Below are 27,516 nucleotides of genomic sequence, written 5' to 3'. Positions count from 1 at the left end.
CTCACTCATGAAGAGATCTTAACCTTACTAGCCAAGATTGGATTAGTATTAAATGAGAAATTGCTCACACCCATCTCAACTTATGCAGACTCCCCTTTTCTTGTAGCTCCAGCGATGATTGTGACACAAGGTCAGCACCCCTCCTCCTCCTCCAGGGAGCTTTGAGTTGACAGATCAATATCACCTGCAATGGAAACATGTCCGACATTTGGCAAATGTCTTCTGTGACAGCTGAGACTGTGACTCGTTGACTGCGTTTATCAGCGGGACTTCGGTTTCACTCCATAATCAACCAGGATATTATGGCCTCATTTTTGTACAAGGAAGTGGACATGTGTGGTCCAACTTTATTTAGAGTCTATGGTTAACACTCCAAATAAAGACATAGCTTCCGAACAAATTCTTGTCAAATAAATTGATTTTAATTGTGATTCTGACTGTCAGGGAAGGGAAAACGTAACTGTAGGTATGATGATTAAAATATAAATAGAAAATAATGTAAATTACAGTGAATTACAAAATATGTGTAATAGTTTACAAATAAAAAAAACATCCTTTCCCCTATAAATTTGAAGTTAAACAGTCCATTTCCAAATAACATTGTGTCGCTCAAGTTAGCAGGAAACATTATTTGCTGTTGCCATGACGATGCAGGGTTGAATTCATAGGAAAAAAAAAGTCAGCTTCAAAAAGTGGCATTTAGAAGAACAATTTCAAACTTTACATCTTGAACTGCAATACTGTCAGCCGACTTCTGTCATACATGCATCATGCGTGTATGTATGACCACTTGTTTTTACAATTGGTTTATCAATTTTCTAACACAGCATGTGTACAGTGGCAACAATGATCCATTCTCCAACTAATAACATTTAAACTTACTATGATTAACAAGTCATTTGATACACACACGTTCTCTAATGAAAACAGCTGATTATACAGTACACAAACCCGCGTCGTGATGGGTTATACAGGTGACGATTTATAAACATACAAATAGCTTTCAAATGGCAGAAAAGGCCATGACACACAGCATTTACAGTATGAAACAGCTTGAAACAGCCACACTCAGACACACCATCCCCAAAAGAGGGTAAATTCAACAGAGTGAGAGGTGGGAGTCTTTATATAGTTCACAGTGCTGAAGGATGTTAGAGATACAATGAACCTCAGTGGTGTCCCAACATAAAAATATGATCTGGGCCTTTGTAGGCTGGGCTTTATTCACTATTATTGTTTTCACCCATGTCTGTTTCTTCCTTTTGTTTGTACACAACTGATTTGCACCAACCCTGGTGGAGGGATGGTGTATTGGCTGAGAAGGAACTCATTCAAGTTTGGTTGGAGATCTGGTTTTAGGGCTGGATTTTCTTTTATGACTTTGTCAATTTCTCCAGGGGATAATGTAGCCAAGTAAAAATCTGACTTCTTTATGGTGTTGAGACATGGATTTAAAACAATGTGGTGCAGATTACCAGACTTTCTTTCCCTAGACCATATTTCCTTTGGAGGAGGTATGCACTCTGCCATCCTAGTTTTATCTTCGTTTACCATGTTAGGAGATAAACCTTGGATCCAATTTTTACTATCGTAGGTCTATACAAAACAAAAATGTGACGTTATCCTTCATCATTGTAAGAAATGATAATTATCTTGTGATATAAACATTAGTTTGGATCCGGCTCCTTTTGAGAACTGTTACACTTTTAAAAAAGTTTTGAGACGGCAGTCTGCACTCCAGTCCACTTGGGAGCAGTAATGCATAAGCTAACCATCAATAGAGTTCAAAAGAATAAGGTTATAAATCACAGAAGACACATAGCAACTGCTTTCCTTTATAAATACACAAATCTGTTTTTTAGAGCCACCACATTTTCTATTTGAAGATTTCAGAAAGCATCGGACTGCTGCAGTTTCTCCCGTAGCCACTGACCTCAGTGGTCCCAACATTTGGAGCAGCAGAGTCGTGGGGTCAGACTTGTTTGAGTGGAAATGTGTGGATTAGACACAGGCACCATGTTGCTGTCACTCCTCAATAACACTTGCCGTGTTCCACTATCCCCCCCACCTATCAATTATAACTATCTATAAATAAAGATCCCTCAGCCTGGGAGTTGTGCTTTAGTTTAAAATGCTGGTCTGCACAGTCGGAACCCACTGTACTCTTGTATTCTTCATACTTATTGTGGACAGTGTTCAGGTGTAGAGTGTTCCATGCCATTCCCTCTACAGAGTACTGAACAGACTTCAAAGAAGCGCAGGACACTTCAAAATGACACACAAATGTACACACGCACACACACATGCACACAGAGTGATGGGTGCCATCAGAGATGGTGCAGTGTTCATCCTGGGCTACAGAGAAGCGGAGGCTGGACTTGCAGGTGTGAGAATCTGAAGGTCATCAATTGTTCTCGAACAGAGAGAGGAGGTCTTCGCTGCTGTTGTTAGGGAGGTCGGGGGGACCCAGATAGGACAGCAGCTCGTCCGGATTGGTCAGCTCAGGAAGAAGCTTCATAAGAAAAACATTTTTTTTTAATTAATTTAATTAAAAACTTCAGATGCAAATTTCAGATGTTTGAGCTTAGTGCCCGAGTAACTTCATGTGCATTTGCTTGCGCCTTCGAGTTTGTAAATCAAAAAAACAGTCCTAAACAGTTTCTCCTCTCTTGTACTGATGATTTTCAATCAACTGAATATTTGCTATCAAAACCAGAGGTTAAAGCAGCTCCTTCCACTTCATAGCTTAATTGTTCATCCTTAAATTTTACTCAGTGGTATGTTATTGTGGTAAAGCATGTAATTTCTATTACATTTACAAAGAGGGAAATCAAGTAATATTCACATCCTGCAGTCTAAATATGGTTTGTTCTTTCATAAAACTAAACACATGGTCAACAGCTTTTCACTCACATCTAGTGCATGATCGGCTCCCTCTCCTCCAGGTGCTCCTTGGCCTCCCAGACCAAAGGAGCCTTCGCTCTGCATCCGGGGGTTCTGGGTATTGGTGTTCCGCTGCGACAGCGGGCTGCCGGTGTCACAGAGACCCTGGTTACCATGAACACTGGAGCTGTGCTGCTGCAGGATATGCTGGGAGTGTTCCATTCGTCCAGGATGAGGGACCTGGCAGTGATGAGCAGGACGAGACACAGAGGAAGAGAGACACAGACACAAAAATAAATCTTTATTTTGGCACACTGCTACAGGACTTCTTATTTGACTGTGTATTCACCACAAACTGCACTTTGTTTGATAAAAGAGGCTGAACACCAGAAGTGTGTGACAGTGGAGGAGGATGAACTTACACCCTCAGCAGACAGCCCCTCAGCTGTGTGCGACAGGTGGTCTGTGCTTAGTGGCGCAGTACTTTCTGTGAGTGAGAGAATCTCACCTCAGTCAGTGCTGTCTACTTGTCTACTTCAGGTTCAGTTAAAGCCTCTTAACTGAACTCACAAAACCAGAAGGAAAAGACAGTCAGTGTCGCTCCACAGCAGCACATCATGGAAGCTTTTCTACCAAATCATTACAGGTAGACATCCGCCTCATTTACAGGTTTGCTGCTGGGGCTGTGTTTACTTCTTATGACTTCAAACATCGAATTCATTCTATCAGTGATTTGCACAGGGATGCCCATATATTTATTATATGCCCAGTCCAGAGTTATGGGTACATTTCAAGAATAGAAACAAAACAAAAAGTAGTGAAGATTTTTACAATTAAACTTTTTTTATTCTCATAGAACCAACTTTAAGCTTGATGTTTTCAGTATTCCCTTACCCTATACCTGTATGATTAAAAATATTCATTGTAAAAAACAATTAGTACAAACAGTACTTAAAGACAATCTGTCAACTCTGTTAGAGCATTTTGGGTAAAATATATAGTAAAACAATACGATACAATTTAAAAAATGTGTCTCCCCTAAGAGAACTTTCGTCTCTACATCCATTAAGTCAATTTGAAGTCTAAAAAGATGGAGACGTTTAATTTTGAAGAAAAAATATAAACATGCTGTGCATTAGTATGTATTTTCACTAAAAAAAATAGCTTTAAAAATTAATGGAATGCTTTGAAATTTAATAAAGCACTTGTGACACAGCCTCTGTTCAAATTCTTAACAATACTACATATCTAAAGCTCATTTTAAAAACAAAATCTTAAACAGAGTTGACACTGACAGTATCAGAGTTGATATGAATAACAAAGTAGACCCCCCATTATTTAAAGATAAAACATTTCCTGCCCGACAGAGAAACTTTTAGAACAAATTTTAAAACGTGAAAATGATTTAACTCAAAAATACATCAGAATTACAGATCATTCATGAACTTGAATTATAACTGCACGTGTCTCATGATTTACTGATCTGGAAAATATAATTGCAAACACTTTGTTCTAATGTGCATCATAAAATAGCAAATTCAGGGGCAGCCAGGGACATATCCCAGCTTTCCCAGACCATAGGCAAGCACATTAACCATATCCTGGTTATTGGTCATGGGCTAGAAAGCACACACATCCAGAATCGCTCACTGGCAAATTCTGCCCATATTTCTTTGTTTATTTCTACATGACTTCCTGTCACTGAGGTTGGTTGTGGAATGATTCTTTTGATCTTTCCTGACACATTTAATATCATCTGACTCACTCTCTCTCATTCTTCTTTGGTGTCTTGGTACTTTTGTCTGATATCTTTTATCAGCACGTTGTGAAAAAAAGAGTTCTTTGAAGCTCTGGAGAGACTTTGATTTCCTATCGGTTTCCGCATTTTTGATTCAGGGAGTCAGACACGTGTCAGTCTCTGGAGGTGTTTATGATATTTTCAGATGGCGGTTCTTTTTCAGCAACATCTTAAATTTTTTAATTTCCCTGCATAATTTGGAATTCTCCCATATTATTTTTCTTCATCCTGACCTCCTTTGTCTGAAAAAATAAAAACAAATTTAAATTCAGATTTAATTTAAGTAGCATATTTCTTACTTAGAACATGGGGCAATTGCACTCATCTAACCATGCATTCTAACACTGCTCAATAAATTGCATTTATAAAAATTCTCTGTACGAATGTCTAGCATTTCCTGACTTGTATCCATGTACGACTGTTTGCCCATTGTGGCGAGTGTTGGATATCTTATTTAACCCAATTAAAAAAACTAAAAACAAACGTGTAGTTACATTTTCAAAACACATTCCCTGCTCCTTTGAGTTTGATTCCACCAGAGGAAATTATGCATTTGTTTGGGGACTATTTTCAGTGGCAGATCAATCCGCAAACAATGCTGTAAGTCAGTATTTGTGGCAGCAGGACGTGTGTGTATGTGGGTGTGTATGTGTGTGTGTGTGTGTGTGTGTGTGTGTGTGTGTGTGTGTGTGTGTGTGTGTGTGTGTGTGTGTGTGAGGTGATGAAGTAACAGATCATGGCTGTGTTGTAGTAGTTTCTTGAAACAATGGGGAAATCGAATATATCAGACAGATGATACCCGTTAGTAGAATCAGTGTATTGATAGTTATCATCGTCTTCTTAAGATTTGATGAGAATGAAAAAAAAAAAACGTTGTTATTAACTTGCCTTTCCATCTCTTTCAGGAGATACAGTATGTGCCTTAGTGGGAGTTACATAATAGTAATTTCTATGACTGTGTTTGTGAAGCAAGCTCATAGTACAGCGCCTTCTGTCAGGAGTCTATTCATGTAGTCTACTCAACCATTAGGGAAAATGTCCTGAGTGAAATGAGAAGAAGACACTGAGCATTATCCACTTCCCTGTGGCCAGAGGCCACGTCAAGAAAAGAAGAGGAATACGTTTCTGTGCGTTCCCTACTAAATGCATTATGCAATAAAGGGTGATGGCAGGAGATATTATTTTAAATGTATCTAACCTGGTCAGACTGATAGGGGAGCAGAGGTGGTGGCCCGGAGGCAGAAGCATACTCTCCCAGTGTCGGGGTGCCAGGAGTGTTGGGGAAGTCTGTAAACCCTGTTTGGCTGGAGAATCCCTGGCTCCCTGCAGAAACAAGAATGAACAAATGTTACCACTGTGAAGAAAACTAAGCAGGTCAGTGCACACTTTTATGTTGACTTGCATAATAGTGGCCGATGCAGCCTGAAAGAGAAAGGGAAGGGAACTTCTTTACATGTTGCTTGACATATTTTTCTGGGTCATCCCCCATCTACAGAGCGACTGTGTACAATATGGGCATATAGAGATTACAGATATTGTACACAGCACCAGTTAAAAGGACAGATGCTTTATATACATTAAAGCCTCTGTGTATATGGTTTTCTAATCTTTTTCTCTCCAACAGTGAATACCTATAACATAATAAAAAGTCACTAAATCAATATAAAAATTAACAAATATACTGTTGTGATTATTATGTTATAAATGTCTTTATTGTACAGTATTTTTCGACAGATTAAACTTCTTTTCAAAGGACATATTTTATTATGACGGGGTATTTTACCATATCACCATTAATTATCTGCTTATACAGCAGCATCTACAAGTAGGTGTAAACCATGGTTTCAACAAGAGGAGTAATGACTTTTGACGAAGGCACAACTGTATCTCTTTACAACTACATTATAGTCTGTTACGAACCATTAATTAAATATTTATAGACTGACTAGAATTTCTAAATTGGGGGATATTCTGTTTTATAGTTCAAAGACAGTGTGTTTCATCTCATTCAAGCAGCCAGCAAACAGAAAACAAAAGAACAGCCCTCATTACAAGAATGAGGGCTATATTCAGTAAAACCCTTAAATCCCTGAAAGAATTTTTCACTCTTCCGTAACATTTTAATGAATAAAACTTTCCCAAAAAAATGGTGGCCCGGTATTGTTAAATATGAACAACTTTAGATAACAGCACACACATGATCATATAACAACTACAATTCCACATGGGTGATGTTTGATGATACTTAATTAGTCCTTTATTAAGGTTCTTATTTATGCATCAAAATAACTAAAATATACCCTGAATATTTTTTTATTGAAACTGATAAGCTGATGTCCTTAGTCAGAAGGATTCATAGTTTATAAGACCATTCTCATTAAAAATAAAGGCACCACCACTAACTCATTGACCCCTTTGACTTCCCTTCTCAAATAGAACCTAACCTGGCCTGTTGTAGTCGGGGGTGCTCCTGCCTCCTGCTGTCAGACTCTGGTATGGAGAGGACGCAGGGCCCAGAGCTGCGATCATTTCCATGACGTTGGGCAACACCATGTGGCTCGGGCTGACTGTGCGGCAGCGCTTCAGCACTGGACCATCAGGCTCCTCTTTTATGTGCAGGTCTGGTTTGATGGGCACTGGTCTCCAACCACACACTGGGTCTATGGTGATCTCCTCATAGTCAGAGCTGGAGACAGGAGAGACAAACGGGTTTTCTAAGTATATTAAAATGCCAATGGACATCAAATATCCAAAAGATAAAAAACCCAAACACTTTGAATTTCACATATAAGTTCTTACTTCTGGATATAGACAAGAATACCAAGCATGTACTGGTCGACCTCCAGCCCCTCAAGCAAAGCGGTTTTACTGCAGACGAGAAAAACAAAGTGTTATCTAAAGTTTTCACTGAGATGAGTGGATCTGAGACTAGAAAGTGCAATAAATCCTTGTTAAATACATACTTGCACACAGGACACCTCCAGGTCCCTCTTTCACAATTGAGTTGCAAATAGGACTCCAGGTCAAAACACTACGATAGAGAGGTCCACATTAGACAACTGAAATGAAATATTAGGTGTGTGTGTGAGTGAGTGAGTGATTAAGGGACCTCACCTGTATGTGTCTGCAGTCATGACCTCTGGCTGGCAGCTGGATTCGTCTAAATGTGATCGGGCATTTGAGAGAGACTTTGATTGCCGTCTGCTCCACACCGTCCTCACCGTTCAGACCGGGGGTCCCGGGGATAGTGCCACTGCTGAAGTTTCTCTTGACTGAAACGAAAAGAAGGGAACACAGTCACATCCCTGATCTACAACACGGCTGGGCGTTGTTACAAGGCATTTTATCTTCTATCGGTCAATGCTGAATGTATATTTATCAGATTTCTGTTAAATATAGATTTTTTTTAATTGATTCTTTACATTTTTAAGGTCTCAACCTTACAGTGTAAAGTACCTTGAGATAATGTTTATTATGATTTGGTAATATACGAATAAAATTGAATTCAATTGAATGTAATTTGTAAAGGACACGCACAGAGAAATGTTAGAGAAACTCATTGTTACAGAAGCAGTGTACAGTGTATTTAGCAGAGCACATAATAATAAGGTTCCCCAGTTTAAAGTATCCACAATAGTTTAAATCCCTGATTTGAACTGGAATCACCATCAAAAGAGATAATTTAAGACGTGTCTATTTACTATGGAAAAAGGTTGACTGTGGTTATGAGTATGTGTGTGTGTCAGAGAGAGGGACTTGGTTATTGGAAGGTAAATTGTATAGTGGTTGGTGGGGGGAAAAAAGTGCAATTTAAATGCAGAAATTTACATATTTACATTTACATAACATATTCCTGACTAATTGCATCATGGGATGGGTCTAATTGCTAGTCTGATTGTAAGGTGATAGACCTACTGTACTGTGCAAGAATACATCACTAGTCTGTTTAATGTCAGCCTCTAAGTACTGTGACAGCTGTGACAGTGACCAAGGGGATGAGTAAAGGGAGCACACAGTCGTCGGTTGCTGAAACTGGCCGGTTAGTGAAGCTGTAGTTTAGATTCTCTGATGTTGTGAATCTGTTCTTCAGATCCTTATTTCAGATGAACCGCACGCTCCTGGCAAAGACCTTTTCAATATCACATCAGTGGTTTAAATGAAAAAATGGTGGCTACTGTTGGATTTGGACTCACTCTTTGTGATGCAGTGCTCAGCCGGCAGCAGTCTCTTTTTCATCAAACCCTGCAGGACAGACCTGACAGACGGCCGGTGGACCAGCTGTAAGACAAACAGGTGGGACTGGGGAGAAATGGCGGGGGGTTGAAATGGATATTGCTCATTTTAAAGTGGGACATACAATCAACAGGTCGCATTGTGACACTGCGTTCATTTCAAAGCTACTTACACAACAGCATGCGGTTACTGTGATCTGTACTGTGTTACGTCCTGGCTGACACACTTGCTTTAGGTACAGAGGCTTGTGGGAGGTTTTGTTGTCCCCTCGCTCAATGGACAAAGGGGTTGCATTGACACTAACCTGATCAAGAGGGAAAAAAAAACAGTATTAGAGTAAAGGTGCATCTAGAAACCCCTAAAGAGACTAAAATGACAGTGAACACCCTTTAAGAAATGGTGTTCGGACAAACACACACACAGTACCAACCAAAGAAAAAGTGAGGATGCTCACTTGCACAGAGGCAGGCCAGTTAGTGTTCATTTGTCTGTCCTCGTGGTGGTAGCACTTAAACTGCAGCTCCAGGTCAGGTCTGCAGGGGGAGACATAAAACAAATAATCAGGGAGAGAATGGGTGGGGTTATCAGACATTCCTCATCTGCTTTTCCTCATGTGGTATTTTAAATGACAAGAGAGAGATGCACTGCTCTGAATACACACTGTGCTACAGAGGGTCACAGTTAAAGTCTGGCCTCTGCTTTGAGGTTGATCATCTTCACTACACAGCAGCTCACTCTACCCTTTGTAATCATAAAATTAAAACACTAGTTTCAATATAAAAAATAATTATCCTCCCGTTACTCAAATTTCAGCTTTTAAAATCAGGATCTTTATCAGTTTAAAAATCCATGTACATCACATATATTCAACCAAATCCTTCTAGACCAGTGCTTTAAATGTAACATGTAATCTCTGATTGTATGCAATTTACAGTATGAGAAGCAAGGGAAATTGGTAACCAAATACGCTGTGTTTAGGGAAAAATCGGCCCAAATCATTGGTTTGTGTTAAAAAAATTCAAATAAAAATAAGAAGAAGATGAATCCTAAACACAAGATCAAAAGTCAGATTTCTCACCTCAACATGAGTGTTTTGTAGACGGAGTCTCTGAGCTGGAAGGCATGGTTACTGACGGCCAGGTTGTGCTCTAGTCTGAACGGCTCTAACACGACACCGTCTCGTACCGGGAAAGTCAGCCGCAGGTCATCACTGGGGTTACCTTGAAAGGGAGTTAAATAGCCTTTTAGTTTAGAATTGGCTTTTTACAATGGATGGGTCTGTAATGGAAAAGTATACCATTATACCACACTATGTATTATCCCTGCTTATGGACACTATTTCATCACAGGTCTCACCTGTAGAGGGCTGCAGGGTGCTGATGTTGGGTTTGGTGTCTGGTGGAAGGTAGGGTGGTTTTGTGTCCTGGCCTGGGGATAGGTAGGGGGGTATGGTAGTGCCAGGTGTCATTGGGGGGGTGGGGTTCCCTCCCATCGGTGAGACGGGATACCCGGGCATCACTCCACCCCGACCTGGCTGAGATACGAGGATGAGGAAGCGTGTTTAGAACGTCAGATCCTCAGCAGTGTATTTCTGTGTGGGCTTAACTGGACTCAGTCTTTAGTAAAAGGGTGGTGTGTGCATAGATGTCTTACCCCGTTCACTGCGGCCTGTGTGAAGGCATTGTATCCCCCTGCTCCTCCTGTTGGCAGGCTGCCCTGACCATTGAACGGCTCCGACTAGTGAACACAAGACAGGAAACAAGAGAGTCAGCTAATGATCTGTATATCTGGACCTGGAATAGTTCACAGGGGTGCAGAAATTTGTGTGGCCTTAATTCTTCAGAAACTTTGATGGAATGCATTTTTTCCCTGTTTTGATCAAACCTCATCAAATCAAAAAGTTAAAAGGCTGCAGTCTAATTATTATGAAAAGTAAGTAAAGATTATATAAACATGCCTATTAGTTGGTCACTAAAAATTCAGCAAATATAAAATAATTTCACAATCAAAATGTCATAAAGCCTGTGAACTGACAACCCTAAAATCTCTTGAGACCAAAGATATTAAATAATAATAATAAGCTCTTTGAGAGTCATTCTGTGTCACCTTTATTTTCTTTGCTTTGTCAACTTACACTATATCTTGCTTTTTGTTTGCAATACAAACTCCATTTTGTTGTTCCTTGGGATATTTGTCTTTGGCCTACCCTTTAAAACCATTAAGAGATCCTCAGAAAAAAGGCTTATGTAATTATGTGCTTATGTTGACAAGAACATTGGAACACTTCCTGGAATTATCAAAAGTTAAGATATCAATATGGTATCAATAATGGTATCAGGTTTGAGTGTGTGTTATTGGTTGGATGTGATTACCTTATAATACTGTGGAGGATTAGGCTGAACTGCTCCAGGAGGGAACTGTGCTGGGTTGTGTGGTCCAGAAGGGTACTGTCCCATAAAAGGCACCCGGCTGGATGGGTAAGAGGGTGAGGGGGCACATCTCTGCTGTGGGCCGGGGGGGTACTGCAGAGGCTGGTTGGGGTATCCCGACATCCCACCAGAGCTGTACTGCTGTGGTGGATAACCCTGAAAAAAAAAATATACAGAATGGAGCAGTTACTGAACTGTTGTTAGTTTTAAAGTTAATTAAGAAGCAAACACAAGAGTGAGGGACTGACATTTTCTTTCTCTAACACACTATTTGTGAAGGTAATGCAACATCATCCTTCTATTCAACCAGTCTAGCCCACATTTGACCATGAAGTGGAAAACCAATTGGATGCATTTCATTTCATAAATATAACCAGTGGTTTTGCTGTTGCCAGGACACATGAAAACAGAATAATCAGTCATCAGCTAGTAAAACTGAAAACTTCGAAAGAGTGAGTAAACATCCATGAGTAAACAGTCCAAACTAACCTCTGAATGGTAAGGCCGTTTGAGACCCTGCTGTCCACCAGGATAGCCCACATGCTGGGCCATCTTCTGTGCCTGTGCAGCGTGAGAGGCATATAAGCCCCCAGCGGAGGGTGGAAGTCCAGGCCTGGAAGGGACCATCCCACCAGGGTTCATCACTTGAGGGCCACGGGGGCCCGAATGGGATAGGAACTGGGTGCTGTAAGTTGATGCTCCACCCATCTGGAAGGGAAAAGGAAAGCAAGAGACCAGATGAGGGATGGAATGATAAAAACAAAGCCCTCTTAGTAAAACAAGGGGAAATCGTTGTAAGTGACTGTGTTTACATCTACTTTAGAGTTGGTTTATGCCAAGGAGGAGGCTGGAGTGAATACATTTGCATAATTAACTGCAAAAAAACCAACATTCATGTTGAGAGGGATGGTGCTGTACTTTCCTGTATCTAGTTTTCATTTGAGCTCCTTAACAAGAACCAACAGAGATAATAATTGTTTGCTAAGCTTCTACAGTGACTCTTATTATGTAAATAAGAAGTCTGTAGAGTAAATAGTCTGGCAGGGGAGAGCAGTGTTAAATTATGTGATGTATCTGCTGTTAATAAGAAACATGTGTCGTGAGTGTGTGTTAGCAGCAGAGGAGCAGCTTCTGATTTGCAGCCGTCGGCACCAAACATCACAACTCTAAACCAGGCATGGTTGTTAAAGATGTAGTTTTTCCTGAAGTCCAGTGATTACTCTGTCATTAATGAAAGATCACATCTCATATAAGTGCGAGACTATAATGGATTTCAGTATAGTGAGGCATGCATGAGGAGCAGCTCAGACTTTTCTCCTTTCAGTTACTGCCACAATAACTAAATACAGTGATACTCTACAGAGGATCTATAACATGTCTGTATGTGGAAATAATTGGTGCTTACAAATAACAGTAGATAGTAGCAATTACATCAAGTAGCAAAACCATCTGATGAAATAAATACAATACTATATTATTTCAACTTTAAACTGAGCAGAGGTCTTAACCCTCACCCAAGCAAATACACTTTTATGTAAACATTAGGTGAGAGAGGCACACTAACATGTAAACATATGATTCCCAATGATTCTATCATGTCATTAACTCGCTCATGTTGTGTGTATGTAATGGGACAGACATTTTTTCAATAACTCATCAGTTCCCATTTATTCTTTGAAATTTGGCACATTCAAGGGTAAAAGTTTAATGAAACACAACCCTGGGAAATACACAGAAGACATCCTTCACTGAAGCACTGGCCTCATGATGTTAAACTAACTAATTAAAATTACATTTTTAAATCAACTTAATCTGCTGGAAAACTGACAGGGACAGGCTGCATCTGCATTAGCTCCATTTAAGAAAAACAACTCAAATGAGTCTGGACTGGCGGAGCAACACCACTGTTCTGCAGACACCAGGCTTTTGTACGGACCTAGATATTTAACAGGGAAACCTGCACATTCAAATAATTTACTTCAACTCCTGTATTTCAGTGGTTCAAAAATGCCTTCTGCAGAATATGTGGATGTGACATCATATTTAGTCGGCTTCAAATCAGGCAAATTAACTAGAGTAAGACTGATATAGGCTTCATTCATTTCTAGAGAACCACAAACACAAACTAAAAAAATGACATCCATGAAATACAAATCTTATCAAATCGTATTAATATTTAGAGTCAAATTTATAAAGAGCAAAAATTATTATTTGCTTTTATTTCGGTGTGTGCAGCTTTCCCAGTTTCTCCTTTACTTCCTTTACTTGGCCTGAGCTACCTAAAAAAAGTGTGTGCCTTCCCTCCCTTCATTAATTTCAGGCATGTTTACCTGTCCATAGCTCAGCTCCTGATGCTGTTTTTCCTGTATTGCTGAAACAGTTGCTGTGGCAGTTGCAGTTGCTGTGGCGGCGGCGGCAGCAACAGCGGCGGCAGCAGCCTGAGTGAATTCTGAGGGAGGACGCACGCCCAGACCGGCACCTCCACTGTTACCAGAGTAACTGCAGGGTAGAGGGGAAGACGGGGGAGCTGAGTGGGCAGTGAGCTCAGAGCACTGATCATACGAGCGTGAGAGGTGTCGTCACTAGCATGAGCAGTGGGTGAAGAGCGGCCACGTTGACATTAGTTAATGCAAAAACCCCACAGCATGACAGCAGGACATAAGAAACAGCACAGTCCTGAATAAAAATATATACAAATTCATTTTTCATAGTCAATTGGTAATTTCAATATGTGTGTGGCATGAGCCGTTTTGAAAGTAGATGAACCTCTAACAAGACACACTGAGTTTCATGGGTTTGTGTCCTGTTTAGTTTCTCTCTTCTTTTTTTTAACCATCTTTAGTTCTGTGATCATCGTGAAAGTGAAAGTTAGCTTGACCTTTTAAGAACGGCACAGTTACGAAAAATACACCAGGTTGTGTATTTGGTTTGCTTGTCAATATATTGGAATTTCCCTTTTATGTAATTGCAACTGTTGCAGGAGCTTGTTAGGAACTTTTGAGTTGATGCCTGTTAAACATAGATGTACTGATCAATGTTTAGGAGAAACATATTTTCTATTTATTTTTTGTCACAGAAGCCATGGTATTTTCAGTTGTAGTTATTGGGGGCTCAGCCATGTGCCATGTTTGTGTACGTTAACAGTGACCTTCACCTTAAATTTACTTTGAATCACAACACCCATACTGTCCTTACGTCTGGACATCCATAAGAAAAGTTTGAATCCAATTTTTGCTGGTTTGCTAAGGACACATATCTGAATGAAGTTTATTCTCTACATTCATAAAATATAAGTAATTTAATTTACAGTTCCATTTGAAGAAAAATCCCTTTCTGAATTTCTTCTCAGTGAAGCTGACATTAAGCGAACAGAAAATCATCGAGCATACCTTCCACCATAGGCCGAGGGTTGGTTGTAGCCGGCGTTGGGGCGTCCATACATCAGTGGGTGACCGTAGCCTTTAGATACAGCGTCGCCATATGACTGTTGTCCCATAAACTGGGAGGCCATGCCAGGGCCCATACCAGGGCCCATACCAGGGCTGCCACCAGGCATCATGTGACTGCCAGAACTTTCACCTGGACCCATGGGTGCACAGAACACCTACATACATAGGAAAGGGGAGAGGAAGGGGGTTAGGGGTGGTTTTCACAGTCATAAGAACCATAGAGCGTTGAATACGTTACATTAAATCAGTTACAGAAAGCAAGTGAAACAACAGAGAGACACACTTAACAGTCACATTCGCCTGAAAGAGAAACTACAACTAAATGTTCTGGAAGTTCTTTAATGAATACATTTAATGAAACTGAGAGCCAAGTATTGAAGTGAATGATGGCATCCTGTCCTGTATATTATTATATTATAGTACTATTACATGTGAATTGTGCCATAATAAGTTAGGTGCTGTAAATCTACTACCATGGCCAAGAACCATGGGAGACCAACAGTTACTTTTACTGAAAGTAGAAAGGAGGAGAAGACATTGGTGTAGATGATGTGTGAGACATTTGAACTGATTCAGGCATGAGGAGGGCGAATTTTTGGGTGCATTTATGACCAGTGAGAGATATGGACCAGACATGATAACAAACAGACAAATCACAGTTATTTGGGTCTGTGTTGTCATGATGTGCAGTTACATTTCAAGAGAGGTGCGCGTCAGTGGACAGTACAGTAGCTACAGGCTTGATCCTGCACAGTACAAATTGGCCTTAACAGAGATGGCAATCAGACTCTGTGACTACCAGCTCAAAATAGGAACAAAAACGAAATTATAAACCTATCAATCATAGTCAAAAGAAATATGAAAAAAGAGCCACAGCTGTACTTTCAGATTTCAAGTTCAAAATGCCTTGATTCCCTGCTCTGAGATAAACAGAAGCTTTTTTTATCAGCTTCTGTTAATTCTGGTTTTGTGTAGTCTCAGAAAACAAAATGTCTCAGAGTCATGCGTTACCTGACTGTGTGTGGGATTGGTCACACCCCACACTGTGGTTACTACAGAGAGAGATCCTGGGTGCTGATTGGTGCCTGGTTGCCAGGAGACTGGGTCATTTAGATAGGGGCCGTCACTGCTGCAGAAGGATACAAAGCTGAGTTGATGGGGATGTCGAGGAGAGAGTGTTCATTCACATATCAGATATAATAGATCAATATCAGAGTATCACAACATTTTATTATGATCCATTTCTGTATTACACTTTTGGGCGCAGCTGTGGAGCAGAGACACTGCACCTAGATGGTCAATTCATCATTCACTTTGCTGAGTTAAAGATCAACCTGAGGGTGGTTTCGTCATCTGACAGTTGAGGTTACAAACCATTTCCTCAACAGGAAACAACCACATTAGCAGTACTCTCATACCACATTATTTGCAGGGTGCCTTTGGCTGAGATCTTCTATCGCCACTGTCCTTTTGATATTTCATAAAAATATTTTAAAAAGATTTTTTTTGTACAAGAATCACGGGCCTAGGTTGACATTGATTAGAATATAAAATCAGCCTCACTTCTGGTTTGCTTGTTTTTCTTTCTCTCTGCTTTCAGCACTTCTTTTCAGCCGATGCTCGTCATGTCAGTGAGTTAGAGACACATTTGTCCCGCTTTCATAGCTTTCCAGAGAGCAACAGAGTGGTCAACAGTCTTTGTGGCTGTGCTCAATTAAAGGCTGTTCTGGCTCGATAAAAGCTCAAAATCAAGATGCTTCCAAAATGTCTGCAAAAAAAACCCACTCTACAGCGGCTTTGTCTTAACAGTGTGTAGGAAAGGATCAGACTGGTTGGTCCAGTTTTTAGGGAATTTATTCATCTTTGCTCTTCTAATTATTCATAGATCAGTCTGAGGGCAGTAATGCCTGCACTATCAAATGAAACAACAAGCAAAAAAAAGAATGACATATTTTGCTTAAATCATTGTGCGAACATTTGTGTGTTATTTCAAAGGCTTAATGGATTAATTAATCTAAAAGGATATAATGTAAAATCCAATATTCAAGTAAAGCAGAAAGCCAAAAGCACCAACTAATAGTGACTATCAGAGCGCACTACTATTGTATAACAATATAGGAGAAGTTAATCGTTTCCTTTACATATAAACAAATATCGATAAACTGTTAATTCCATCTCTCTGAAGGCTATAATTATAGAAAATAATTGACCAGTGTCTTTATGGTAAGAGGCTCTGTGTGAAACTGAAAGTGAAAAATAGTAAATTTATGCATCATGAGCACTATACCAGACATTGATTCTCTATCTGAACACACGCTGCTGTCATTTACCTGTATCTTACTTTGTCACAATAATAAAATCAGGGATTTATCAGAACCTCATGCGTGGCTGTTGGTTACAACAGAGACAAGAAACAGTAGAAGAAGCCACAGAGAGCAGTGGACCGAAGGGCAGACTAAAGCTGTTCTCAGATATGAACTGCGAAGAACCTGCAGACAGTTTGGTCCAGACTTTCTCCAGAGGTTTCTTTTAACATGTTTATGAACAACCCAGCAGGAGATCCTTAGCTCAGAGGGATTCACAACAGCAACAAATGCTCAACTGTGTTCAGGTGAAAAATGGTGCAGCAGACAGAGGCATGTAATGTATTAATTCTGCTGCGAAAATCACGTGCTCTTGTTTACATCACATCGACCCTGTTCATTTAGTTTTAGTTTTTTGGCATGTATATGTCTGTAGTTCGTTAGAAATCTGCAGACTTTATACCAGGAGGTCAGGCGCAGAAAGTCTGCAGAAACTCTGGGGGCTCTCGCTCCTTCAATTGCCACTTGTCAGACATTTGCTCAGACACCTCCTCCAGAGCAACTCCAGAGGTTTTCCAGGAATTAAGGGCCAATTTATGCTTCTCCGTTGTGACGGACACGGACAGGTAGGACCACCTTCTTTGCCGTGGAACCTCCTCTCCAGGCTCCGCGGAGAGCTTTTCGTGCAGCTCTGATTTTTCGAACTACACGTCGGCATGGCGGAGAGCCTACGGATAGCCATTGGCTGTGATTGGTCCCATAACGACAGTATTTCGGGACTACATCATTTCCGGACCTCAAACTTCATTTCCCATATCACAATAAACCCAAACACAACTACGATTCTACTATTAACGTGACAAGTGTGTTAAGCTAGTGGAGTTGTCTGGCTGACGGTGGCTGGTTAGAATGCTGTCACGACTTTAATTCCACACTCATCATGACACTGTTTCTCAAACACCGTCATGTTAGAAGCTAACACTTGGTAGTAGTTAGTATCAGGAGTCCCTGCTGACTGTGTGTGGAAGCTGGGGGGGAAGCTAGCTGCCCCCGTGTAGCTTCAAGCTGTTGAATTAGCAACGCAGTTCGGAAACAAGACCGGGGAACTGCTGCGCTAAGAAACGATAACATAAGCATTATGACCCGCTGGGTGTCACTTTATTTTATTGAGTTACCATTGTACACTGCGTGTGTGAAAAGCCGGGAGCAGGTAAATAATGAACGTGGACTTCTTCTGAGAACTCATGAGGTAGGCTTCTCTAAGCTCGTCTTCCGTTGCACCACCTACTGTTCTGGCACCCAATTGTTTTCAGCAACGGAGAACTATAAATCAAAAAGTGTCCGTCTGATCCGTCACTTTGGTCGGGTGTCTTTGCCTAAAACGGATTACTTCTCATGGCGTTTTAATTTTGATGATGGAGACTGGAAGTACCAGTGGCACAGAATTTTTGCAACTATTCTTTAGTTAGTGATAAAAAGTTGACAGGATTCTCTGAACATGGAATTTCACAATCCTAAAAGGACTCACTTCACAGGGAGGAAAAACCACAGCATGCAGCAACATTTAACATTTACAGAGGAAGAGATTTAACCACTATTAAAGTTGTTTGGGAATTTCACAGTATAAAGTGGTTGATATGGAGACAACCTGAAAACACAGATGAAGACGTTTATCTCACGTTTGTGTGCAAATAACTTGATAAGACAACTCAAAGTGAACTGATCAGTGTATGACCAGCTTCATGACCAGTGATCCAGTACCACATTCCGTAGCTGTACACAGCTCAACTTCTGCAATGCAATGTGACTACATCTGTCATCTGCTGTCTCATGCAAGCCCACATTCCTGGCAATTTTCATTGAGACGCAAACACTGGATTTCTACTGTTAAACTTGCAATCATCGCAAAAAAGGTTAAAAAAAGTTGCCATCTTCTTGAGTTACAAATTCCATTGAGCGGTCTTTTAGCCGCTCATATGCCTCAAAACACAATATGTCACCTGAACAGGATTCCTGGATCCTATTTCATCCCTTACCAATACCTTCAGCTACAAGCGACACACCAACGCAACCACGTGCATTGGTCTGAATTCCTGCTTAGGTTCAGTGACACAAAGACAGAGCTGGAATAAGTTAAACTTGTTTCCACCAAACACACCCCTGGGCCCAACAACAAAACCATAATACAGCACTGGAGAAGGCAGGCGAGGTGTCACATAGTTCACCTGAGGACAGCAAGTTTAATCTCACCACTGTGTGTTTGTGTGTACCTTTGTGGATTGGGAGGCAGGGAGGGTTTCATGGAGTTGAGGTGGTTCATCGGATGAACGGGGGGATCATCAGAGAGCCCCCACTGTCTTCAAGTGGCAGCTCCTGTGAGAGAGAGGGGGAAAACACACACATAAAGACAGTTTCTCAAAGCTCATTTGCTGCACAGCAACAATTTATCATCACTGCAGCCCAAACTGTGTGCACTAAGACATAGTGCCCTCCCACTCATAGCCACTCACTTTAATCTCTGTGTGTCTGGATGTGTCTGTGTGTGTGTGTGGACTGTGCACATCAAAATGTTAGCCTATCACTGACTGCTGTAGCTCTGATACCTCTCAAAAGGAGGGGGAGGGGTGCTGGGAGCTAAATTTAGCATGCTGATTTCAAAAGGAATTTAAGAGAACGGAGATGTGAGGAGGCAGACGCTCCGCCCGGCGACGCCGACGTACAATCAGTCGCTCGCTAACACACGCTTGTTCTTCTTGTTCCTCGATTTGGTTCATTTAATAAAAGCCCTCATGTTTATCTGCCACCTTCCCTTCTGCAATACGTGATCTTTTCTCTATTTCCTACACAATCCTTATTTCCACACTGCTCCTGCCAACTGCTGCTCTCCTTCTACCTCCCACTAATGATTTTCTTTATCTGACTGTTACCAACTGAAATGCTAATTTTCCAACATCAGAGCCTTGCCTCCACATCCCCTCCCCCTTGGTTCTTCTCTCTGGTTTCCCTATTGCACTTTGCAGATTTGGGTCAGACACCCCACATCTTGTACAGCAGGAGTGGAGGAGAGTGCTCCTCAGATCAAATACCTGTTTTCCCTCCGATTAAAAGACACTGTCAGCCTCCAAACAGCACCTTGCAACTTCCATCACAGCTCAGCAGCTAAACCACACAATGCAAGAGGTCTGTCTTCATCAGATGCTGCAGCACAGTCTGTACCTGCAGAGGAAGGATTGAGACACCCTGTTCCCTCGGTTGACCTCACTTTTCAGACTGTTTTTCACCCACGGCTCTTTGTGCTGCCTGTTCTTTTCTTGTCCTCTGCCTCTTCCTCTGCCATCAAACTGACAGCCAAAACACTGCGGGCGCTCAATCAACCCTCAAATGACCCTGTGCTCCCACAGCCCCTGTGTTGTTTGGTTAGCACTGATTTCAGCTTTCATGAGCAAAATGAGATGAAACAGAAAGCAAGACATGAACCTGTTCAAGGCAGTTTATCCAGATGATGTGGTGTTTTCAATTTTTTTTTGTTATCTGCAAATCAAATTCCCACTGTTACAATCATAAACCATCAGAAAAGGTGTTTGTTGTAGAAACTTTGTATATTGCTTGTACTGTTACAATATGAAAATGTTCAAGGCTGAAGGTCTGTACTTTTAGTATGGCTGAGACAATATTTTCATTACTGATTATTCTGCAAAGGTTTTCTTTTTCAATGTAAACAAAAGTTAAACAAATATGATTTCCAAGAGTCGTAGGTGACATCTTCAAATGTCACTCCAAAGTCAATGCATTCACAAAGAAAAGCAGCTAAATGTCACATTTCAGAACCTTGGGCATTGGTATTTTAGCTTTTTCCATTTAATCAATTTATTTGCTTATCACTTTGGCCTTATATTACACAGTGAGACAATTGATTATATTTCATATAGCAACTTTTTTACACTCAGAGGAGGATGCAGTATACGGTGGCAGCATCAACCTGCTCATCATTACTTTACCTGGACTGCTCTGATGTGGTTATTTAAAAGAGCCTTAAGGACTTTGAGCAGTTAGGCTTCATAATCAAAACCAAATTACTAGCATTAATACCAACATATTGTAATCTCTATACATTCAATTTTGGCAGCTAATTACATCTTGAGCCAAAAGGCCACAATCATATTCAGTTAAAGTGATCATCAGTTTGACTTACGTCACAGCCATTAGTGATCAACTGCTTGAGGGTAGGAGAGAATGGCAGCTAGTCAGCAAACATGATTAAACACTCTCTCTGCTTCTTAGTCAAATAGAAAGCAAAGAGCTCTTTACATAATGTATTAACTGCCACTCATTGTTTTCTGACTCGAACCGTCACACAACCGATCAAGGTTCTTACTTAAGTGCCTCTTTTATTTTGACAGTCACTTATCAATACTGACGATCTGACCCAATCATTTGTGGCACAATTTATATTTGGAATAAAATTAAACAATCTGACAGAGAATTAATCAGCATAGATTTGATGAATCCTTTAGGTCTTTCCTCAAGGAAAAAACCTGTCAACCCAGTTGGAGTATTTCTAGATTTTCTGGTTTATACCATTGTCCTTTTGGTTTTTGGCTGTTGATTGAGTGAACTATGGAAGAAATCTAAGAATGTCTTTCAGACTTAATGTTCCGATGCCCTTTTCCCCCTCCCGATACGTATTGCCAAATTGCCATTTAAGCAAGGTGTGGCCAACCCTACACTAATGAAAATAAGTTCTTCTTCGCAGCTCTAAAAGCAGCTTTGGACAGAAGCAATTCAGTGCAGCTGTTACTTTGAGACGGCAAAGAATAAGAGATTTTAAGGACAAGAAATCTGCCTCATTAGTTTAGTTGCTCTTAAACTGCCACTGAAAACTGTATATAAATAAGTGAAGATAGTAAGTCAACTAAGTAAAAAAAATGTGTCAATGTCATCTTCTGATCTCAAATAAGACCCAAACCTCAGTCTCATGTGTGAAAGTCCTGAGCCCAACTCATTTATCACCTCAACCTCTTCAGGACATGGACTTTGTCGCTCTTTGTGAGACCTCTCCGGACTTCCCAAAGCCTTCGTCAAAAGTGGTGTTTAATAAGCACCTGACAGCCGCAGATGTTCAGAAAGTCGCTAGGCACCATATTAACAGTGCACTTTCACAATATTCGTGGTCCTGTACAAATATTTTTTAACAAAAACCTTCCTGGTGAAGACGAAACAGGTCACGAGAGTATTCTCAACAAATAAAACCTCTACCAAGGTAGAACTAATGGCAACCATGGATGTGAGCCTTCAGCTGCTAATGTAATGTGTCACATTACTTAATTAATATTTCATATGTGGTGCTTCTCATCTCAGCTTCAGGTTGTAGGTACAGACTGAGCATTTGTACAGCTCAAAATCGAAATATTCCTTTTACAATGAAGGAGTGGCTGACATTACCAGCCTGGAACAAGAGTATATAATCAAAGTCAGTAAGATGCGTTTCAGTTCTGGAACAGATATGTATGAAAAGGCTCGCACTGACAAATATTTTTAATCTCAATGATGTACCTATTATTTTCACAATTAATTGATTGCATCTATAATGTACTGTCAGGAAATAGAAATTTATTATCACAAAGCTGAACAACAAGGCCTGAGATGCAAAAGTGTGTTTAGGTAAGACTGTAAATAAATGCATTACTTAGAACTCAATGAGCAACTATTTAGTTAATCTATTAATTCACTTACAAACTTTAGTCTGTTGCATTTCTTTGTCTAATGTGGTTTTAAGATGTAAGGTACATTTTTGGTTCACCAAAAAAATCAATTGATGAACAACTAGAAGACTAGACTAATATACATAACTGTTGGTGGCAGAACCCAATGTTTACAGCGGAAATTGAATGATCATGCAATTATTCGATTAGTTCAATTTATGAGGAAAATTTTTACAAAAGGTGTGAAAATCTGAATAAGGAAATCGCAGATGAGGGCCAAAGGCTCACAATTTACAACACGCCCACTTAACTGGTGACTTGCACTGCTCCGCACTAATTGAGTCTCAAAGGGGTCTGAGAGATTAACCAATTAATAGGCGCTTAAACACCATCATGAAAGGAAAGCGACAGATCACCCCAATGAATGGCAAGATAGAAATACTCTCACACACTGACAATAGACACATGAAGAAACTGTGGTAAATTCAGGTTAGAAGTCCAAAACAAAACATATGTGCCATGCACAGTATGTTGTGTACTACAGGTGCCTGGAATAAGAATTTGATTTTCAATTAATAGCCTCATTTTGTACCATAAAAGGATAAAATATAGTGCACGAAAACTGTACCAGTTACTTCACTGAAAATCATAATTTAAATCATTTTTTTTTGTGTATATAGATCAACAGTAGGGACGCAAGTATTCGTCGATTGACCCAAAATATATTTTTTTAATAAATACATTTCAGACATTTTTCCAGAAAGGTCCAACGTTTATAGGGTATTTAATTTTATTCTATAGCCTGATCATAAATCTGTCATTTCGTTGGTTTTGGTGTTTGGTTGGAGAAAACAAGCCACAAGATCACATTAACTTTAGCAGTTTTTCAGGCAAAAATGCAAAATAATCTCTGGTTTCACCTGCTTTAAGTGTGGGGGTTGGATTCTTCTCTTGGTCATGTGTGACAGCATGGTAACATCACAGTGGGCTCTAATACACTGTCACAGCATATTAGTTAACTTCTCTCTATCTACATGACATCATTGGGGATAATAATCAACAGACTAACTGAGCTGCAGAGAACACGAGTAAGATCATATAGCCAAAAACTAAAAAAAACACTAAGAACATGTGGAGGCTTCAGACAGCAGCAGCCTCAACACAAGCCCCTTCATTTTACTCTGCAGTTTTCTAAGCACCTTCATTATCCTACACCTCTTCTTCTTCTTCATCTCATGTAAACACTGACCCAAAGTGACTGAGGCCGGCTTCCAGCCAGGACAACATGTTATTGTACCCATGGTATATTCAGGAAGTCATGGCCCAGAGGGACAAACGGGCAACCTCACCTCAGACCCACTGCAACGCCACAACACATGTATGATATAAAAACAACAACAGTTGTGAGGCATGTAACCTGTGTGTGTGGGGGGGGGGGTCTCCCTTACGCAACCTCTCACATGATGTGATTATCGATCTGTGAACATACGACAGTAGGAATCCATGCAGGCAATCACACCAGGACACTAACGTCTACCTGCAACACAGCAAACCAAACATGCCGCGCACATTTGCAGCAGATCGGAACAAAGCCTTTCAGCGGTGTGGAGTCCAGCCTGTCCCCCTCGCTCCGTCTCTGTCTGTCAGTGGGTACGAATGTGTGTAAAATGCGAATCGCGGGTGTGTTCTGTTGCACCTACCTGCCTCAGCTGCTTTATAAACGCAGATACGTCCAAAGCCCCGCGGTAAAAAGCGACAATAAACGAGGGGGAGAGCGTGAAAAGGCGTCCGGTTGAAGGGAGAGTCTGGTGTCGTAGCCTGGCGGTGTTAAGTTAGTGTGATGTGTCGCTGGGAACTGAGCAGGAGCGAGTGGAGGCTCTTTAACACGCTGCTGCCGTTAGCCACTCAGTGCTAACTAGCTCCCCGCCAGTCCGTGGCACGTTAGCCCGTCGTTACACTACCTGTCTGCGCGGAGGGCGAGAGCAGCTATGGCCAAAAAGCTGTACCCCCGTGGCTGGGATAAAGTGAAAGCTGCTCGGCCCGGTAGCTTACCTTTTCCCCGCAGGAGCCGCTTGGTCGCCAGACAGCGTTGCGTTAGCCGGGCGACATTAGCCTGCTAGTGTCGCAGTCGGGCTAGCCGGGAGAAGAGAGGCAGCCCGATGAACGTAGCTTTCGTTAGTATGACCTGTTAGCTTGTTGTTTCCACACCCCGGGCTTATAATAAGTAAGTACACTATTCATCAATTTGCCCTTAATGGCTCGTGTGTTGCGAACTTGACACAATAAACTACACAAACTAACTAAGTACACGCGGGTTAATAGTTGCTGTGTGCGCTCGGGCCCATAACCTGGCACCTCGGCTCGGCTTCACCTCCCTCATTGCACAATGACCCGCTATAATATATTCATGTGATCACAGGGATATAATGTTTCCCACCGAGGAAGACCCCTCCTCCTGCAATTCAGGCGGCTGAATGACTAGTAACCACAGAGAAAGTGTGTGAGTGGGGGGGGGGGGGGGGGTATTGTAATGACATCACCTATAAATTATCACGTGGGTGTGTGACCCATGCACAATCAAATCATCCACCTTCACACGTACAGATAGATTCATGCAAAGGTTTGGACATGCTATGTTGATTTTTTTTTCTTTTTCATAACATGAATTCAACTCCTGCAGTAACCAAACATTTAAAAATGAGCTTTTCTTCAAATGATCTTCCACTGCTACTTTCTCATTTTATCCGTTCCACCAAAGGACATTTTCAAGCAACTGTGGCATGCGCATAAATTTGGAGTCATGCAGTCCAATTTTTCCTGCAGAGGCCACAGCTTGCAGGCTTTTTCAAAATCAGTTTTGACTGGTGGGATGTTCAGCCTCTCCTGCTGCTGATCACTTGACACATGGCTTCACCATCATGAATGAACTACTTCTGCACAGTCCCCTGACTTGAACATCACTGAGAATCGAGCCAGATGGAACAGTGTCGTACCACAATATGTGCCTGTCATCCTGAAAGATGAGGTGAGAGGTTGCACTACCTTTCTACATCAGGGGTCGATAACAAGTTTTTTTTTTCTTCAATGAAGATGCAGTATGATTTGGTTTGTCAATGATTTTTACAGTTTTCCACACAATCGACATTATTAACTAAGGGAAATCACTTTTGGTAATATTATGCTAAACATCTTACCTTTAACATTGAGGTTATGTTTTCATCACTGTCATAACTTTATATTCCTCAGCAGGATTGCACAAAAAACACTGAACCGATAAGCACCGAACTTGGTGGAGGGATGAGGCGTGGGCCAGGGAAGAACTTATTCAACTTTGAGGCAGATCCAGATCCTTTATTATGAATTAGAATATTTGTCTGTGAGGTCTGGTGTGTGCTGGTCTCTGCTCTCCGAGGGTCCTAGATAATGAGAGAGTTTTGCTGTGAAATCTTCTTCAGGTTCTTCATTTCTCCTGTTCAAGGCTTAAAAGAAAGAGTTCAGCTTTCAGTATTGAGCCCATTCTTGCAGCGAGTTCATAAAGTTTAATAAGAAGTTTTTCAGGTTGACATTCAATTGCAGAACCCCACCTTCTGAAAAATGTTGCCTCTATAAGGTCAGTTATCTGATCCAAATTGTCAGCGCTGCTGGAAGACAAGCTGTTGACTAAAACCTGAAAACCCTACAAGTGATGACTAGATTGACATTATCAATGTTATATATTTTAAATAGAAACAATTACTCTTTCTGTCAGACTACAAAAAGACAGGTTTATGAAGTTATTCAGTTGGATGGTCTTTTTGTAAATTTTTTGTGAATATCTAAAATTAAGTTACTGCCAAATATTGTGGCTCTGATTACAAACGTAGTAAACATGGATATGTTTTATTTAGTCACATTTATTAATTAGATCATTTTTTTTCTTTTTATATCATACCATAGAGGCATAAACCATCTTGAATTTCTATGAGCCTTAATACAATGATCACAAGTACATTTGCATTCAGCAACTAAAAGAGAATAAAAACTCTGTGGGTAGGTAGACATTAAATGTGCTGCTGTGCAAGGAAACCTAAAAATATCTCTGCTCTGCAGGAAGAGTGGGTGAAAAATCATCGAGAGAAAAGACTGTAACAAAAAGTGTTGCAAGCTGGGATGTCTGTAAAAGGGGGGAGGAGTTACTGGGTAATGTTAAAACTACTATTAATAATAACAGTAATAGTAAGATTTCTTTTTTACAGCCCCAGCATCTCAGTGCTGTACACATAAATCAATCCCACTGAATAATAGGTCAATTATAATCAAGTATTGATTATATTTGAACTCAATCGAGTAAAGTACATCAACAAAGTACATAAAGTACATCAACAAAGTGCAGCAGTGAAGTGAAAGCCAACTCAAACCCCAAACTAACCTACATCCCACACTTTCTGTTTAATTTGTGGTAAGTTATTGATATACAGTTAATTAAAATCTGAAGAAGTCCAATTTGTGCCCAAAGTGTGTGTGTGTGTGTGTGTGTGTGTGTGTGTGTGTGTGTGTGTGTGCTTGTGTGTGTGTGTGTGTGTGTGTGTGTGTGTGTGTGTGTGTGTGTGTGTGTGTGTGTGTGTGTGTGTGTGTGTGTGTGTGTGTGTGTGTGTGTGTGTGTGTGTGTGTGTGTGTGTGTGTGTGTGTGTGTGTGTGTGTGTCACTTGAAGCCAGTCAGTGCTTCAGCAGCAGGGCCAC

General features: G+C 40.7%; 1 protein-coding gene across 6 annotated transcripts; it reads right to left on the bottom strand.

Annotated features, from left to right (window-relative positions):
* Positions 1-400: 400 nt before the first annotated feature.
* On the bottom strand, positions 401-25,183 carry zmiz2 (zinc finger, MIZ-type containing 2). 6 transcript variants are annotated; one of them, XM_062412542.1, is made up of 20 exons: positions 24,850-25,183; positions 19,366-19,468; positions 15,804-15,921; positions 14,733-14,947; positions 13,674-13,842; positions 11,833-12,051; positions 11,287-11,499; positions 10,568-10,651; positions 10,271-10,448; positions 9,993-10,134; positions 9,345-9,447; positions 9,087-9,218; positions 8,875-8,980; positions 7,796-7,953; positions 7,645-7,712; positions 7,481-7,549; positions 7,126-7,367; positions 5,880-6,004; positions 2,914-3,123; positions 401-2,512 (listed from the first exon to the last, which is right to left on the bottom strand). In XM_062412542.1, exons 2-20 carry the CDS (start codon positions 19,413-19,415, stop codon positions 2,405-2,407), a joined length of 2,709 nt encoding a protein of 902 aa, XP_062268526.1. In that variant the 5' UTR covers positions 19,416-19,468; positions 24,850-25,183; the 3' UTR covers positions 401-2,404. The 6 variants fall into 6 exon arrangements, with proteins under 6 accessions (XP_062268526.1, XP_062268529.1, XP_062268528.1 ...); XM_062412545.1 differs by having other exon boundaries at positions 9,369-9,447; XM_062412544.1 differs by having other exon boundaries at positions 15,804-15,918.
* Between the last annotated feature and the right edge of the window lie 2,333 nt (positions 25,184-27,516).

The sequence above is a fragment of the Platichthys flesus genome, chromosome 19, assembly GCF_949316205.1.
Source record: "Platichthys flesus chromosome 19, fPlaFle2.1, whole genome shotgun sequence".
NCBI lineage: Eukaryota > Metazoa > Chordata > Actinopteri > Pleuronectiformes > Pleuronectidae > Platichthys > Platichthys flesus.
The sequence above is the reverse complement of the archived record's forward strand: the minus strand, read 5'-3'. Positions and strand labels throughout refer to the sequence as shown.